Below are 14,477 nucleotides of genomic sequence, written 5' to 3' on the forward strand. Positions count from 1 at the left end.
TGCAGTGTCAGGACTATGACATTATTTCCTGCTCTCTCCTTACACATCTCTATTTAGGCTGGGAAAGCAAGCAGTGTGGGGACTCAGCGAAATTTGCTTCCTGAATAGCTTAAGGATCCTGTTTAAAAGCAGTTCCTTCTCTCCTTCAGCTCAGGACTTCGTCTCTCAGGACAACACCTACTCTCAATTGGAAAACTAAAGTTTTAAACAATTATTTATTGTTGCTCTGGATGAGTGCTGCTCGCTGCTTCACAAACACACACCGCTCTTACCCTGGGTCAGCAACTCAGGGTGAGAGTGAGGGGAAACACAGGAGGGGCAGGAAAGGCTTCTTTGGGAATTCCTCATTTTCTCTGGGAATACCAAAAGCAGCCCATGACAAAATAAGCAGGTTGAAGGCCGCACATGGCACTGGCATCTAACAGAAACTTCAGCTCTGTTTTGCCAACCCCTTGAATCCCACAAAAGAGGCTTTATATGCTGTAGCTTTCTTTTTCTAAGAGAGGTGTTCCAGGAAATATTCTTGACAGGTCTGAAGCACATAAACCCCAGAAAGGGATCACAAGGCTAATGAAAAGGGAAGGAGGAAGATGTAGAGATCAGAATCTCAGAGATTTTTGGGTCAAATAAGCTGCTTCAGGAGGAAAAAGGGCAAAAGTAGAGGGACAAGCAAGACAGAAAAACTTCTGAGACAAAGAACTGAAAAAAAGAGCTTAAGGAGTGAAGAATGAACAAGTATCAGAAAAACCACAGACAAAGAAGGCTCCTGCTTTCTGCACAGGGGAGCTTTGGAGGAAAGTATCAACTTTGTTCAGACCAGAAACAGAGGTGCTGTGCTCTCCTTATGACATGTGCTGTGACCTTTACCCAGTGTATTTGGGGAAGGAAACATACAGTTCCATACAGCACCAGATGAACATCCACCTGGGGACCAAAATGATGCTTTATGGAAAGAGAAAGGGTATTGCTCTACCAAACAGTATAAGCAACCATGTTCAGACCTATAATACAATTTTACTATGAGAAGGATGATCTCCCTATGGTACAAATTCAGGGGTAAGTACCATGTGATGCACTATAACCATGGAAACCACTGTTTTATTCAACTAAAGACTAAACAATCGCTTTTTTATGCTGAGGGTTGCTACTGCATCTAATGTTACTGTACAAAAATCTTACAGCCCTGTATTTTCAAAGAGATTTCTCCTCTTCAAAAGACTTGTAGAATATATCAAACTCTGTCATTTAAACAAATGCTCTTCCAAATGGACTATTTGGAATGAGTCAATGATTTGACCATTTAGGAAGATTGATTTAATTATAAAGGCCATTAAACGCCATGCTAGGGAAGAAAAATGAATATTTTACAACAGAAAAATCTATAGGAGTATAATGATGTGTAAGACCTTGTAGTGAATAATTTTTATAACTGTGCTCAGAGAATACTGGGCAAAACTTAGGATGTCAAGGGCAGGGATATGTCCCATAGGCCATACATTGAGTGTTTAATCACTACTACATCGAGTTTGCCAACAGCAGTAAATTCTTTGGGTGGGATTTATCACTACTAACATTAGAGATTTTTAAACTAAAAATGTGTAGCTTAGCAGGTCACACAGACACCTTTTATAGCTCATAGAAGAGGAACAGAAGTTTCTTTACATCTTACACACAACGCACCTAGAAAAGATATCTGGATAAGTGGCATCACTGAAGCCTAATTCTCGTGGAGGGGATGCTGCTGCCTCCCATCAGTTCCAGACTATGCCTTGAACCCAACTGAAGTCTGCACTCAGGATGCCCAAATTGGGTAAGGAGCATTCAGTACACCAACAATCTAACATTCCCTTTAGCTTCTAAAACTTTGCAAACCACTTTCACCTCATATGTTGGTGATTTATGGGCCATTCTAGACCCTTGCTTTGCTTTATGCTCACAATGCCACTCCTTTGCTCCAGAGCTACCTGCCTGCCACGAGCTCTCAAAGCGTTAGAACGTTCCTGCATCTCCTACAGTAAGGAGGTTGCACGGAAAGGTCAACACATGCATCTCCAACACACACACACACACACACACACACACACACACACACACATACACAGCTCTCCTTTCTGGAAGAAAACCTTTAGATGCCAATGAAATCAATCAGGCTACCTTGGCTCACACCACCTGCTGAGCTGGGGTCTTCGTTTCCATTATGTCGCTACACGCACTCCTCTGATGATGGACCTATGATGAATTTGTACACAGCACCAGTGTCACGACATATAAATGCCCCTTTTCTCCTTCCTTCCCACTTCTCCCAGCTGCTGCTGCCACTATCACTAAGCAAAAAAGCACCTTAGAAGGCTGCAAGTGGCGAGATGTCACTGCCAGGAGCACTGAAGAGATGTTGGCAGAAGCACAAAGATGTGTTATCTTTTATGGACTAAAGCACAAACAAGAAATCTCTACTGTGTTTGATCAGAAGAGGACAAAAAAGTCTTTCATCAATAAATAAGAATGTATTGATGAAAATGCTAGAGCTTTAAAAAATATATATTTTTAGGTAACCTTTTAAAAAGCAGCTAAGATGAAAAGGCACGGTCTTAAGCTGTGACAGGGGAGATCTAGGTGGTCATTAGGAAGAATTTCTTCACAAAAAGAACTATTAGACATTGCAGTGAACTGCCCAGGGAGGTGGTGGAGTCACATCCCTGGGGGTGTTTAAGGAAAGCCTGGAGTTGACTCAGTGCCATGGTCTGGGTACAAGGTGGTGTTGGGTCATAGGTTGGACTCAATCTCAGAAGTATTTTCCAACCTAGCTGATTCTGTGATTCTGTGTAAAAGTAAAAGCTCTTCAGAAGAAGATGTGGGAGAAGGAAAGATGAAAGTTGATTAATTACTGTCATGCCAGCAGGAACTACGTTTCAGAAGATAAGTGAAGCCTTTATCCTGTGAAGGAGAAGATAATAAATTGAACATCACAGTGGAAGAAAATAAGAATTTATGCTGGAGTGGGAAATTACAGTGGCCTTACAATCATTACCACTGGATTACAGCATAGGCTGGTTGATTAAATAGATTTTACTACTGGTAAGTAATAAATCTCACTGTAATGAAAATGTGGGGTTCTGAAGATCATCATTAACCGTACGATAGCTTTACACAACAGAATCACTGCATACTTCTGAATGGGAAAATCAGCCACATAAATCCACTATTTGATTTCCACTTTAAAAAACCCTATAGATGCAAATATTCTGTAGGCATATACTGTCATTTATAACACTTTATTCAAGGTTGTATTGACATTGCTATTCTTCAGCTTTATTTTCCAAGACACGTCTCAGCAGCACTTGAAAGCCTGCAAGTTTTGCACAGTGTGCATTCTAGGACTCATTCACCTTCATCCAAGAAACCCCTGACCATGCAAAAAATAATTTCTCTATCCTCCTAAGCACCCAATATACACAGCTGTGTTCTCACTTAGCACACATGTTTGCAGTGCTGAGCCAGACGGTGACACCGTTTCCCTTACCTGGTTGCAAACATTGCTCTCAAGGATGAGAAGGTTGCTGCATCTTCCTTCAGAGCCTTTAGTTCATTCCGTAGCTTGGTCATGGTCTCAGTCACCATTGCTTTTTCATTTTCGTATTTGTTCTTCAAATTGGCCAGTGCCACTTCAGCTGTCTGGAAACACAAACAAGGATAGGTGCGTATGAGACAGAGATCTGAGAACAGATAAAATCCCATGCCTGATTTTGGTTTTGATGTCCTTCATTCACACAGCAAAAGAAACTAAACCTGATCTTCACTGGACTGCACACTTTAACTTCTTCTTTTAAGTTGTACTCCATGAAATCAGGAAAAGGAGAAAGCAGCTGAAAGGACAAAGCCCATTTCAATGGCAACTGGCAACAACTCAGCACCTCAAGTGTCTCTGCAAAACTGTGCAGCTGTATGTGGAGGGCTCAGGCAACTGAGTACAGCTACTACAGGAGCTGCTACCACGTTGTTTGTCTGCAATAAACAACCAAGCGTGTCCCCTGGCACTCTGCAAACAGGACACAGAGCACATGAGGCTCAGCCTCTGCAGCCAAGTTGTGAATCACCGTGTTTGGCCTCAAGCCTCCTGCTGGCTGAGGCTTTCCTTGGGCACGGGGATGGCCAGGATCTGGCAGCTGGATTTATGCCTGAGAAGTGGCAATGTTCACTGCTGTGCAAACCAGCATTATTTTAACAGTTTTAAAATTAAAAAAAAAAAAAAGTGTAAATAACAGTTTTAATTTAAGAGGAAAGCAAAACTTTGTATTTGTCCCATTCCTAAATTTTTGCTGCTCCCTTCTCTGTTTTCAGTTTCATCCTTAAATTTCTTTAATCTACTACTGTACTGTTTTCAATAGTTACATTTGTCTTATCTCTGTAAGACTTGAACATTCTGCTTACTTATGAATTTAGTATCATTTTGAAGTATTCAAAATACATAGTTTTATAGAGGCTTTATACCTGCTGCTACTGGAGACATTAAAAAATATGGCCTTTGAATGAAATGAAGAAATATTGCTTCCTTTTACATTTATTCAGAGGGTGTTATGGTTGTTTTTTGCACTTCATTTAGTGCATAGTAAGTTGCAGCAATTCACACAGGCAATCAATTTCCTCTGTTGATCTTATGGGCTCTTAACCCACCACCAGGGGAGAGAAGGTTAGAAGAACATTAGGTTGAAGCAACTTGCAAGGGAACAGGACAAAAGATGGTAATGACCAAACAGTTGGAAACCTATTTCAAACCCTATTTTTCAAAACTCAATAAATTTCCCACTAACAATGTCTCTTAACAAAAGGACACATCACCTATAAATTACGTTATTCATTTGTGTCTTGTTAAATAACAGCATTCAAATAATTAATTTTTTAATTGTATACTTACCAATAATATTTTCTTACTTTCACACCAATTTGCATTAAGAGAACAGATTTTTAAAGGGCAGTAGTAACCACCTATCATTTTAAATAGATGTGTTTTTTTCAATCCAGATTTGAAATCATCAGCAATACATATTAAAATTATCAATCACTTAGGGAACTATTTACATCAATTCTGCTTTTTTCAACCTTGCTGATATATGCTTTAGTGCAGTGTAGGATGGTGGACACCAGCCTAGGTCTTGGCAGGATAAAGCAGAAATAATCAGCTTTTTGTCTGTTTTCAGCTGTGACCTAAAATGTGCAGTCATAAATTACAGCAATTTACACATCACTGAAACTGTGCACAACAATCAGACAGATCATGATCCCCATGTTTTAGTTTGATGTCAGGGTAAATTAATGGACATGCAACACTGGAGGATGAAAATATAGTTTGCTTGGTGAATAAAAGTAACAGAGGAAGGACTGTGTCAAATCTTCAAACATTTTTTCTTCTTATTAAAGTTTCCTATAAAATAACATAGAGAAACAAAGCATAAGTTTCAAATCCTATGGGAAATACTTCATCTCTCTCCATGCACCAGCCAAGCTGCTGAGCCAAGTCTCCTAAGTGAAGAACCAATGGGCACAAGTGCTCTACTAGAGAAGCAAATAAAACTTTAAAAAAGGTAGGTTTAGTAGCAAAAGAAAGAAGGAGAGCACAAGCTGAGGAAGCTTTTCTTGGAAATTTGGGGAGCCTGAAGAGACAGGAAACTTGCCTGAATCCTGAGAACACTCTGAAGCCTGAATGTGTAATGGAGAGTGAGACAGGGAACAGAAGAGGAACTCAGCCTCCATCTATCAGAGGCACTTAGAGTGTCTGGTCACCTCAGCTGGACTGTCACACTGGCCAAACTAACAGGGACAAAATGAACTGAAGACACAGCTTCATGTTACTCCTCCTTCAGTGCCAGCTCTTGTTGAAATTGTTTCTAATTGTTCCCCATCTCAGCCAATCTCCAAAATTGTACCCATTGAACCCTATATGCCTGGTTATGCCTGGTCCCAGTTCCATAGGATAATCTGGATTTAAGTAATCTAGAATAGTGTATACAGAGCATTCTCTGAAAGGAAGGATGGGATAAATAAAAGACTTAATCTCCAAGCAGAGGGTGCCACAAGGCAGCAGATGCCAGGACCTGGCATTTTTTTAAAGCTATGGTTAAAGAAAAAAAAAATTGAATCAGAAAAAACAGAATTTTTTTCATATAAAAATGCAAGCTCACAACACACAAGTAGATGGGGAGCACAAGAAAAAATATCAAAACACAGAAAAAAAAAGCATTAATATTCTTCAGTGAAGTAAATAATCCAATAAGACAGCAGAGGTGCTCATGACACTCTCTTGTCAGACCAGTCATGCTGAGGAACTGGGCAAGTGAAGGACCCAGGCTCTCAGCCAGCCGCCTGCAGACAAGGGATTGATGGCTCACTGTGCATTTACTGCGGAGAAATCACCTGGAATTGACAGCAATGCCAGGAGGGAGCAGAGAGCTCCAAAGCCTGGACTCCAGCAGGGTGTGAAATAGCAGTGAGGAAAAGAGAGCTGGGGAGCACACAGAGCTCAGCTCCCTCTCCATCCCCAAAGCCCAGGCCTGGAGGTGAATAGGCTGAGGTCAGCACACACCCCAGCCCAGGACCTCAAGCACTGCCAGAACTAACAGGGTCCTTTTCATCCTCTTCTGTATCCTTACAGAACAGATATTTGCCCAAATTCAGCCCAAAGGTTGCCATCTTCATCCTGAAATCTTTGATGCATCAATGATGAACAAATCTCATTTTCCAAGACAGCTTTGAATCCCATTCATTTTTTTACCAGCAGTGTGAGAAGCAGACCATTTAAAATAACTTTTAAAAAATATTAAATTCTACACTGGTAGGATTTTTATGTCACACACGAAAGCAGAAAAAAAGCAGAAAACTAGCCTGTATTTTTAGAGCAGAAGTTGTACATGGTACCTTGTCTTTTCATCAAGTGTCTCTTTCACAGGAGAAATTCTACTGTGTTCTGTCCATATAATATCAGCATTAGTTTACAGATAAAATTCTGTATGTCTGGGGTTACCAAGGTATTTTTTTCTGAAGGACTTTTATGGGTATTGCAGTTATAGAAGCCGTAGACACCATAGTTACTCCTAATGCAGACATGAAGGTCTTGCTGACTGAATTCTGTCTCATTGAACTATTTACCTATGAAAACAACTGATCAGCTTTCCATCAGAACTTCAGGGTATTAAATTCCCCTCACAGGCAGCTTTGCTTTCTGATTGCTATTAGAAATCAAAACCAAACCCATTATTGAACCAGTCCTAAAAGTTGCTGCATCATTAATTTGATTTTACTTTCTCATTTATGCTACTTGTTAATGTTTATTCCACCAGTCAGGTGCAGACACAGTAATCTGGGCTATGAACAAATGGATACATAAATCAAGCAAGCAAGCCAGCAAGATCTATGTGCCCTGCTTTCTTGGGCAATTAATTTAATAATCCATTTTCATGGGCTTAAATTTGCATCTTCTTACACCAAGTCTTGCTCTCTTGCTCCTGTCAGAGCTTTGTGGAAATAAAATAATATTTATAAATAATATTTCTTTATAAAATAAAAATGCTTATTTGGAAATACTACTGACCAACACTATATACCAACTGTGCTTCCCTGATTAAGGGTGTTTTTTCACTAAAGTACATTCCAAAATACCAGACCCAAGGAAGGGTCCCATAAGGGAAAAACATCCCCAGCGTCTTGTTCCTTAGAAACTTACTCTTTTGAAGGGGAAGACCTCAAGAGAATAAATCTATCTTAATTCCTGTTTTTTTGAACATGTGTCAAAACATGAATTTGGGTTCTGGGAAACACCCACTACTTGAGGCTGGCACATAATAAATTACTCTTCCCCTCTTCAACATTAAATTTCTCCTTCCCATTACATTATTATGTATTTTAGCTTGAAAGTTTGAGGAAGCTGACATCAGGTTTGCAGGAACAAGTATTGCAAGTTTCTGTACCAGTTGTACAGTTACCAGTACCTATGATGCTATCTAATAAATAAAAAATTAGTTAATAGCAGCTCCTTAGTCAGCAAATCTATCTTTTCCATTTTAGTGAGCATGCCTTAGGATAATGCATTATTTCTGACAGCAATAAAAGACTGAGACTGAGATAGATCTTCCAGTAGCAGCAAAAAATAAATGATAGCTCTATGATAATGGGAAAAATCTTTAATTTGGAATCACAGAATGTATACCCACATACATCAATTCCATCTAAATCACATTTTAATTACATGGAAAATGTACATATAATTGCTCAGAGCTATTATTGCTTAGCTAGAGATGATATTTAATTACTGGAGTTAATATTTAACATGTGTTGTATCAGGGAGGGGGGGATTGCTATAAAAGACTCAATATATGCTGAAATATTGCTGCAATTTAAAAATCCCCAGTACCCTATGCAGTTAAAGATACACTAATCAATTAAACATGAAATTGTAACTTCAGAATAGTTGACTATTGGGAATTTCAGCACTGAAATCCCATCACTGTCAACAGCTAATAGAGTGCCAAGCTGTTAACCAGGATTCAAGCCCCCATGTGGTGATCACTTCACTGTTTTCAGATGGGGAAAGTGCCAAGCAACCTAGAACAAAACCACTGCCACCTTTTGCATTCAGATTTAATTCTGGGCAAAAGGAGGTGCATCAAAGTAAATAAAACTATTTGCATATTTAAATTTAGATTTTTTTTACAGTGTTTTCAAACCTGGAATCTAATGGATGCCAAGGGCTTGGTAGATATACTATGCAAAGAAAATTGACAGTACTCTTGAAAAACATAGCAATAAGGTGGATTTCTTTTGACATTTGATATCAAGTACTATATTTTTGACTTTTCATTGGTGAAACATCAAAAATAAAGTGGTTGGATAAATTCCTCTTAAGATTTGAAAAAAACTTGAAATAATTCCTTGAAGATTTTAATTTTCCTAAATAGAAGAGCGTACCACTGAGAGCCTTTCCAGGGATGTTCTATTTTGTTTTCCAACCAACAGTTTGAGATAATACCAGAAACATGCCTGGGCAGTAGCTGGTCCCTGCCCACACCTCTGATGAGTGAATGGTGGGTGCTGAGAAAAGCAGAACCGAAGTGTTTAAAGAGGAGGCTGAGAGGGGAGGGAACAAAGGTGTGTCCTTGCTGTGAGTGAGTGAGAGGCTAAATAACCTGTGAGTAAAACCTCTCCTCCAGAATACCCCTAGGAAAGCTTGTAAGTGACCTGTATAAATAACAGACTTCCCTGAGTGCTTTAGGAGCACCTTACCTGCTTGTTGGCTTTCAGCACTGCCCTCAAGGTCGCGATCTGCTCTCGCTTTGTACTCAGGAGCGACTTCAGCTTCAGGATCTCCTCCATTAAGGCCTCCTTGTCCTTGTCGATCATGGGTGCCAGCTCGCGGGCCGCGGCCCGCTGGCGCGACAGCTGCAGCGACCGATCCACAGCCTTCTGCAAGTGCTTGATTTGGTCCCTTATTATGGCGTTGAGGTTGTAGATGTTCATGGGCTCTTTGCGGATGTCACTGGTGTCAGAGACGGGGGAGGAAGGAGGGGCTGTGATGACAGGAGAAATGGAAGGTGTTTTTGTTGGGCTCTGTTCCTTGCCGGGCTCTGCGGCCTCTTTTGTCACCTGCTCAGTCGGGGTCCTGGCTTCTACGGGCGATGCCACCCCCCGCCTGGCAAGTCGTGGGGAAAGGAGACCTCGAGGGTCATCGGGCCCCTTCAGGCTCCCGCTGCGGGTGACTCTGCTCTGCCTGTAATAGTCCAACATGACCCTGTTGGGCGTCTCGTTGTTGCACAGGCAGACGTGGTGGTAGAGCTGAGCCAGCTCCTCGCTAAATGTCACCAGCTCGTCCTGGGCAGTGTTAAGGGTATTGTGGTTTTCGTTTGCTATGCTTGTCATCCTTTGTAACTCCTTCTCCATGTGGACCATTTTTTCCTGGCTTTCCTTGGTCGACTTCTCCAGGCTTGTCACCTGCTCATCATATGTCTGGATTCTGCTCTCATACTTGGCCTTCTCTTCAGTGTAGTTTTCCACATACTTATTATATTTCTCCTTTAAGGCTTTGATTTCTGCTTTTAGGTCTATCACTTCAGTAACAGCTACTTTGTATTTACACTCCAGGATCTCCAAACCATTGATGTCCACTTCATAGTCGTGTGCCTCCTCACCAGAATCTCGGCCCTTCTCACAGTCAAGCTCAACTTTCAGCTCCTTGTTGCTCTGCAGGCCCCTCATGGCATTGACGTGCTCCGTGAGCCTGTGCACGCGCTCGTGCTGCTCTGTCAGGGCTCCCTTGGTGTGCTCCAGCTGCGTCTGGGACTCCTGGAGGTTGGCCAGGAGAATGGCCTTCTCCCGCTCCACCTGCAACAGAGTCAGAGTGAGAAACCCAGGATCTCATCCTATCCATACTGAGCACCAAACTCTGCAGTCGTAGTCACCTCTCCCACCCCACCATTGCTTGCAGCTTGAGGGCTTCTGAGAGATTTTAGCCAAGTACACCGAAACCATACAATTAATTTATAGAGCACCGTGTAACTCTCAGAGGTTTAGGAAGTTCCAGCCTCTGTTACAACTTCCAATACCAGGAGATCACAATTTTTTATATTGCCCACTGAAGAACTACCAAGTGCCCAAGCACTGTCCCATCAACTAGAGTGATGACACAGGATTTATTAGGACATATGTTCCCTGAACACAGAAACTGCATCACTGTCAGCTGTAAGCCATTGCTCAACAGAGTTTGAATTTACATTTCCCTTTAACAGTTCTATCAATCTTTCACAATATTCATTTATATCTTTGAACTGCTGCACATTTTCACTAGCTAGCTGTGTACATTTCCACAGACTGAATAACCTACCATGTGGAAATGTAGCACACAGTTAACACTGAGCACGTGCAACTCCCCATCCCCAGCATTCATCTGTAAGCAAAATCCATCTGTTTAAATTTAAGCCAGAAAAAGTAGGATTTGTAGTGTAACTAACAACCCACTGGTTATGACTACTAAGTTTCTTTCTAAATATCCACATAGAAAAGTGGACATTGAACAACAGAAGACATCATGAAGGACACCTCTAGAAGTTTTAATGCACAGCAATTTTAAAGCAAGTGAATAAGACAAACTTACAAATTTGATCTGCTCAGGTATTTTCTACTCATCATAACACCCCTGAAAGACTTCCAAGTTTTAAATGTACTGCTCCAACTTCTTCCTGTGCCTTTGTCCTCTTCTGAGGTGTCAATTGGGAAGCAGAGGAATGCTTACAGAGATCAGATCCTTTATCCTGTCATGATTTCTACAATAAGACCCTGAGCCTACCAGGTTTACTGATCTTCTCTCCCCCTGCACATGCAGTGAAAATGGCACTTCCCTTCATAAGTGCTGGAATTATTAATTCTGAGAATTTAAAGTTTTCAGTTATGAAGAAGCCTTAAAAAAAAAAAGCAAACACAAACTTTCCTTCCCTATCAGTGGTATGTGGAAGAGAATCCAATTAGCCACCACAAATCTTAGTAAATGAAAAGAAAAGCCTCTGAGAAACTGAGAAAGTATTAATACCATCTCAAAAAATGTTCTGAGCAGTGCTTCAAACTCTTGTTTCCTCTTAACCAGGGTCTTGAGCCATGGCTGCTGCTCAGAAGTGCTAAGACACTGGAGCATACAGAGATCCCTTGGTTTCACAGAAAAGCTCTCAAACATGGCCTCCACTAGGATCTGCAATCAATTGCAGGCAGAAATGTACAAATAAAAATAGAAGCCACGATAAAACACCTTAAAAAATCAGCCTACTTTTCTTGTATACAGGGGACTGATGCCTTAAGAATTAAAAAACCAGGGCCAAACATCATCATTATTTTATGATCCAGGAAGAGTTTTTCTCTTTACATATGAAGTGCTCCACTTTTGGCACTACATAATCAGTGCAGAAGAGGACAGCCAAGAACTACAAGTATTTTGGTATCCTTCTCCATTTTTCATTGCCCCAGTATGTCTACCACCCTCATTGTTGCTGAGCCCCCATGCCAGCCCACTCTTGTTGAGAAAATCCAAAATAGGGTAAACTTCCCTTTTGCCAAGTGCATTTTCTTAAAAGTGACCATTTTCCTAGGGACCCTCAGAGATCAACCCAGCAGGAGTCTCTTTACCAGCTTTCCTCTTTTTTTTCACCAAGCTGCCTGCCCCAAGGCTGCTTTCCCTAGAAACCTTCAGCTGAACTCCAGTTGTTACCACTTGGTATCGCAGGCTTCAGTGTTAGTTACACTGCCCTCAGCAGATGAAGGTGTTTATTCCTTCAGGCTGGTAAGGTGAGCTATGCATATGCACAAAAAATCTGGGTTTTATCTAATTAAAGGATCTTCTCACCTTATAGTGAGAAATTGTAGTGATAATAAAGAGCCACATATTACACACCAAGGGCAGTTGGCTTATTAAAGTGTATGGGTCCACTGTGGGCATGTTCACAACAAAGAAGCCAATTCACTGTAGATTGCACCCATGTAAATACAAATATTTCTTTTTAATAATATTTATTATAATAAAGCCTTTCCTTTGAGAAAACACCTGTGTGTTAAAGCAGCACAGTGCTTCAGTGCCTGCTTAAATTAATCAGACAGAATTGATCCTGCAGGACTACTGATCTGAGCCATTATACCCTATCATGAAGAAAAACTGTAGCAGAACTAATTTCGATCTTGATGATAATTTCTCTTCTGAACATAAATGTGTTCTGGAAACACTCATTTCAAACAAAAAGGATTCTTTCTAAAGAAAACGTTTTAAACTTTTAAAACCCATGTATCAACTTGCACAGCAAGCAAAAGGAAATACACAGACCTACTCAATTTTATTAATTCTGGACCAGCAATAATGGATTAAGCTAATCCCCTTCTGTTTAAAACCATAAATACATGCTCCTACTGCCAAGGGAAAAACCCCAAAGCTCCAGCTCAGTCCTGAGCACACCTTTTGCATATTAATGACTGCTGTTCCCAAATGGGGTAATAATATTTCCTGTTCTAGAAAATACTATACTCTTATTTCCACCACAGCAAACTTATGGCAATTCCAGGTACTTTTCGGTCCAGTTGGTGCATTTTTTTTTACACTGGAATTGGTAGCTGCCGTAAGGATTTTTATGATCCTAAAATGAAAATAAAAGCAATTCAAAAGTAGCTGTCTCCTATTTTGCAATGCATCCTTCCCTTCAGAGATTTCAGCTTGAGGAGATTTCCTTCCCAATTTGCATCTACAGTTTTATTATTATTATTATTATTATGGAAAGCAATTTAACCATAGCCATCTATGTCCTCACCTTTTTGTTTTCCTTTTTTTTTTTCAACAACATCAGAATTTCAGTGAACAATTCCTGGGGGAGACTGGAGGAAATTAATAGGAGGACTCATCTCAAGAACCCTGAATCTCACCTATAGCATATTTGCCACAAAAGTACAAGGCAGCTGAAGAAGAGCATCAGAAACTGAGCTGCAGGGACTTTTTATTTTTCTGTCTTTTTAAAGAGAATTGTATCTAAGTTTTCCAAATATGATACTGGCCTCAGAAAAAGGGAAAGCATGACCATGGGAAGAAAAGAAGTCCTAGACTTCAAGGATGAGATAAAGATTTTTTTCCAGTGGACAACAAACAGGAAGGAAGAGCACAGATCCCTGAGCTTTTCTAGGAAAATCTCAGAATATGAAAATTTTCAGCAGGACATTTGTTACACAGCAGATATATATATATGGAAAGGGAATAGGTGCAATTAAATCTCTCCAAGGACCAGCACAGCCCATGAAACAGCAGCATTCAAAAGCAGTAGAAAGAATTCTATTTGTCATGCTGTTTCAGTGAAGTCTTCTTTATGAGACAGGGAAGCAGAAACTATTTGCCAGACACCCTTACAAAATGACAAATCTGAAGTTTACTTTTATCCTAAAAAGGAACCTGATGTCCTATAGTCATAAAAATAGTTCCCAATAAATTATCAGTTACTTCAGAAACTCTGTCCTAGTGCAGCCTCTTCAGACAAAACAGGAGGAACTCACACCAAATACTGAGATACAGCTGAATAAACACCATATGGCAAAGACACTGTAGAGGAAAAAAAAAATACAATTTTGCTGATGATTTACCTTTTGTCAGCTTTTAAACCTGATTAAGTCTCACATATACCACACTGAAAACTTTTGGCAGCATTTTTCACGTTTAATTTGTATGATCCAAATTTAATTTGTGTGACGTGAACTGATGTAACTCAGCAGAGAAGGAGATCACTTTATAAAACATCAGCATTTTGCAGTGACTCTTTATGGTATCTAAAGGAATCAGGCTTTCACTGAGGTCTAGTTTGTCTTTTTAAACCATGAACATTTTAACAGGATGTAAATGCCAAACAATGGTGGCCACAATTGGCACAGATGTGCTGGGGCCCAGCACCAAAAAATGCTACGACCAAAAATAGTTATAATTTCTT

The 14,477-nt window shown here is 40.3% G+C and overlaps 1 protein-coding gene across 1 annotated transcript in view; it reads right to left on the reverse strand.

Annotated features, from left to right (window-relative positions):
* The window catches only part of BICD1 (BICD cargo adaptor 1), a 167,233-nt gene that overhangs the window by 29,885 nt on the left and 122,871 nt on the right, over positions 1-14,477 (reverse strand). Inside the window, 2 exon segments of the mRNA XM_064420947.1 lie at positions 3,521-3,672; positions 9,271-10,365. Of these exon segments, the coding sequence (XP_064277017.1) occupies positions 3,521-3,672; positions 9,271-10,365 (1,247 nt within the window).

The sequence above is a fragment of the Passer domesticus genome, chromosome 5, assembly GCF_036417665.1.
Source record: "Passer domesticus isolate bPasDom1 chromosome 5, bPasDom1.hap1, whole genome shotgun sequence".
Classification (NCBI taxonomy): Eukaryota; Metazoa; Chordata; class Aves; order Passeriformes; family Passeridae; genus Passer; species Passer domesticus.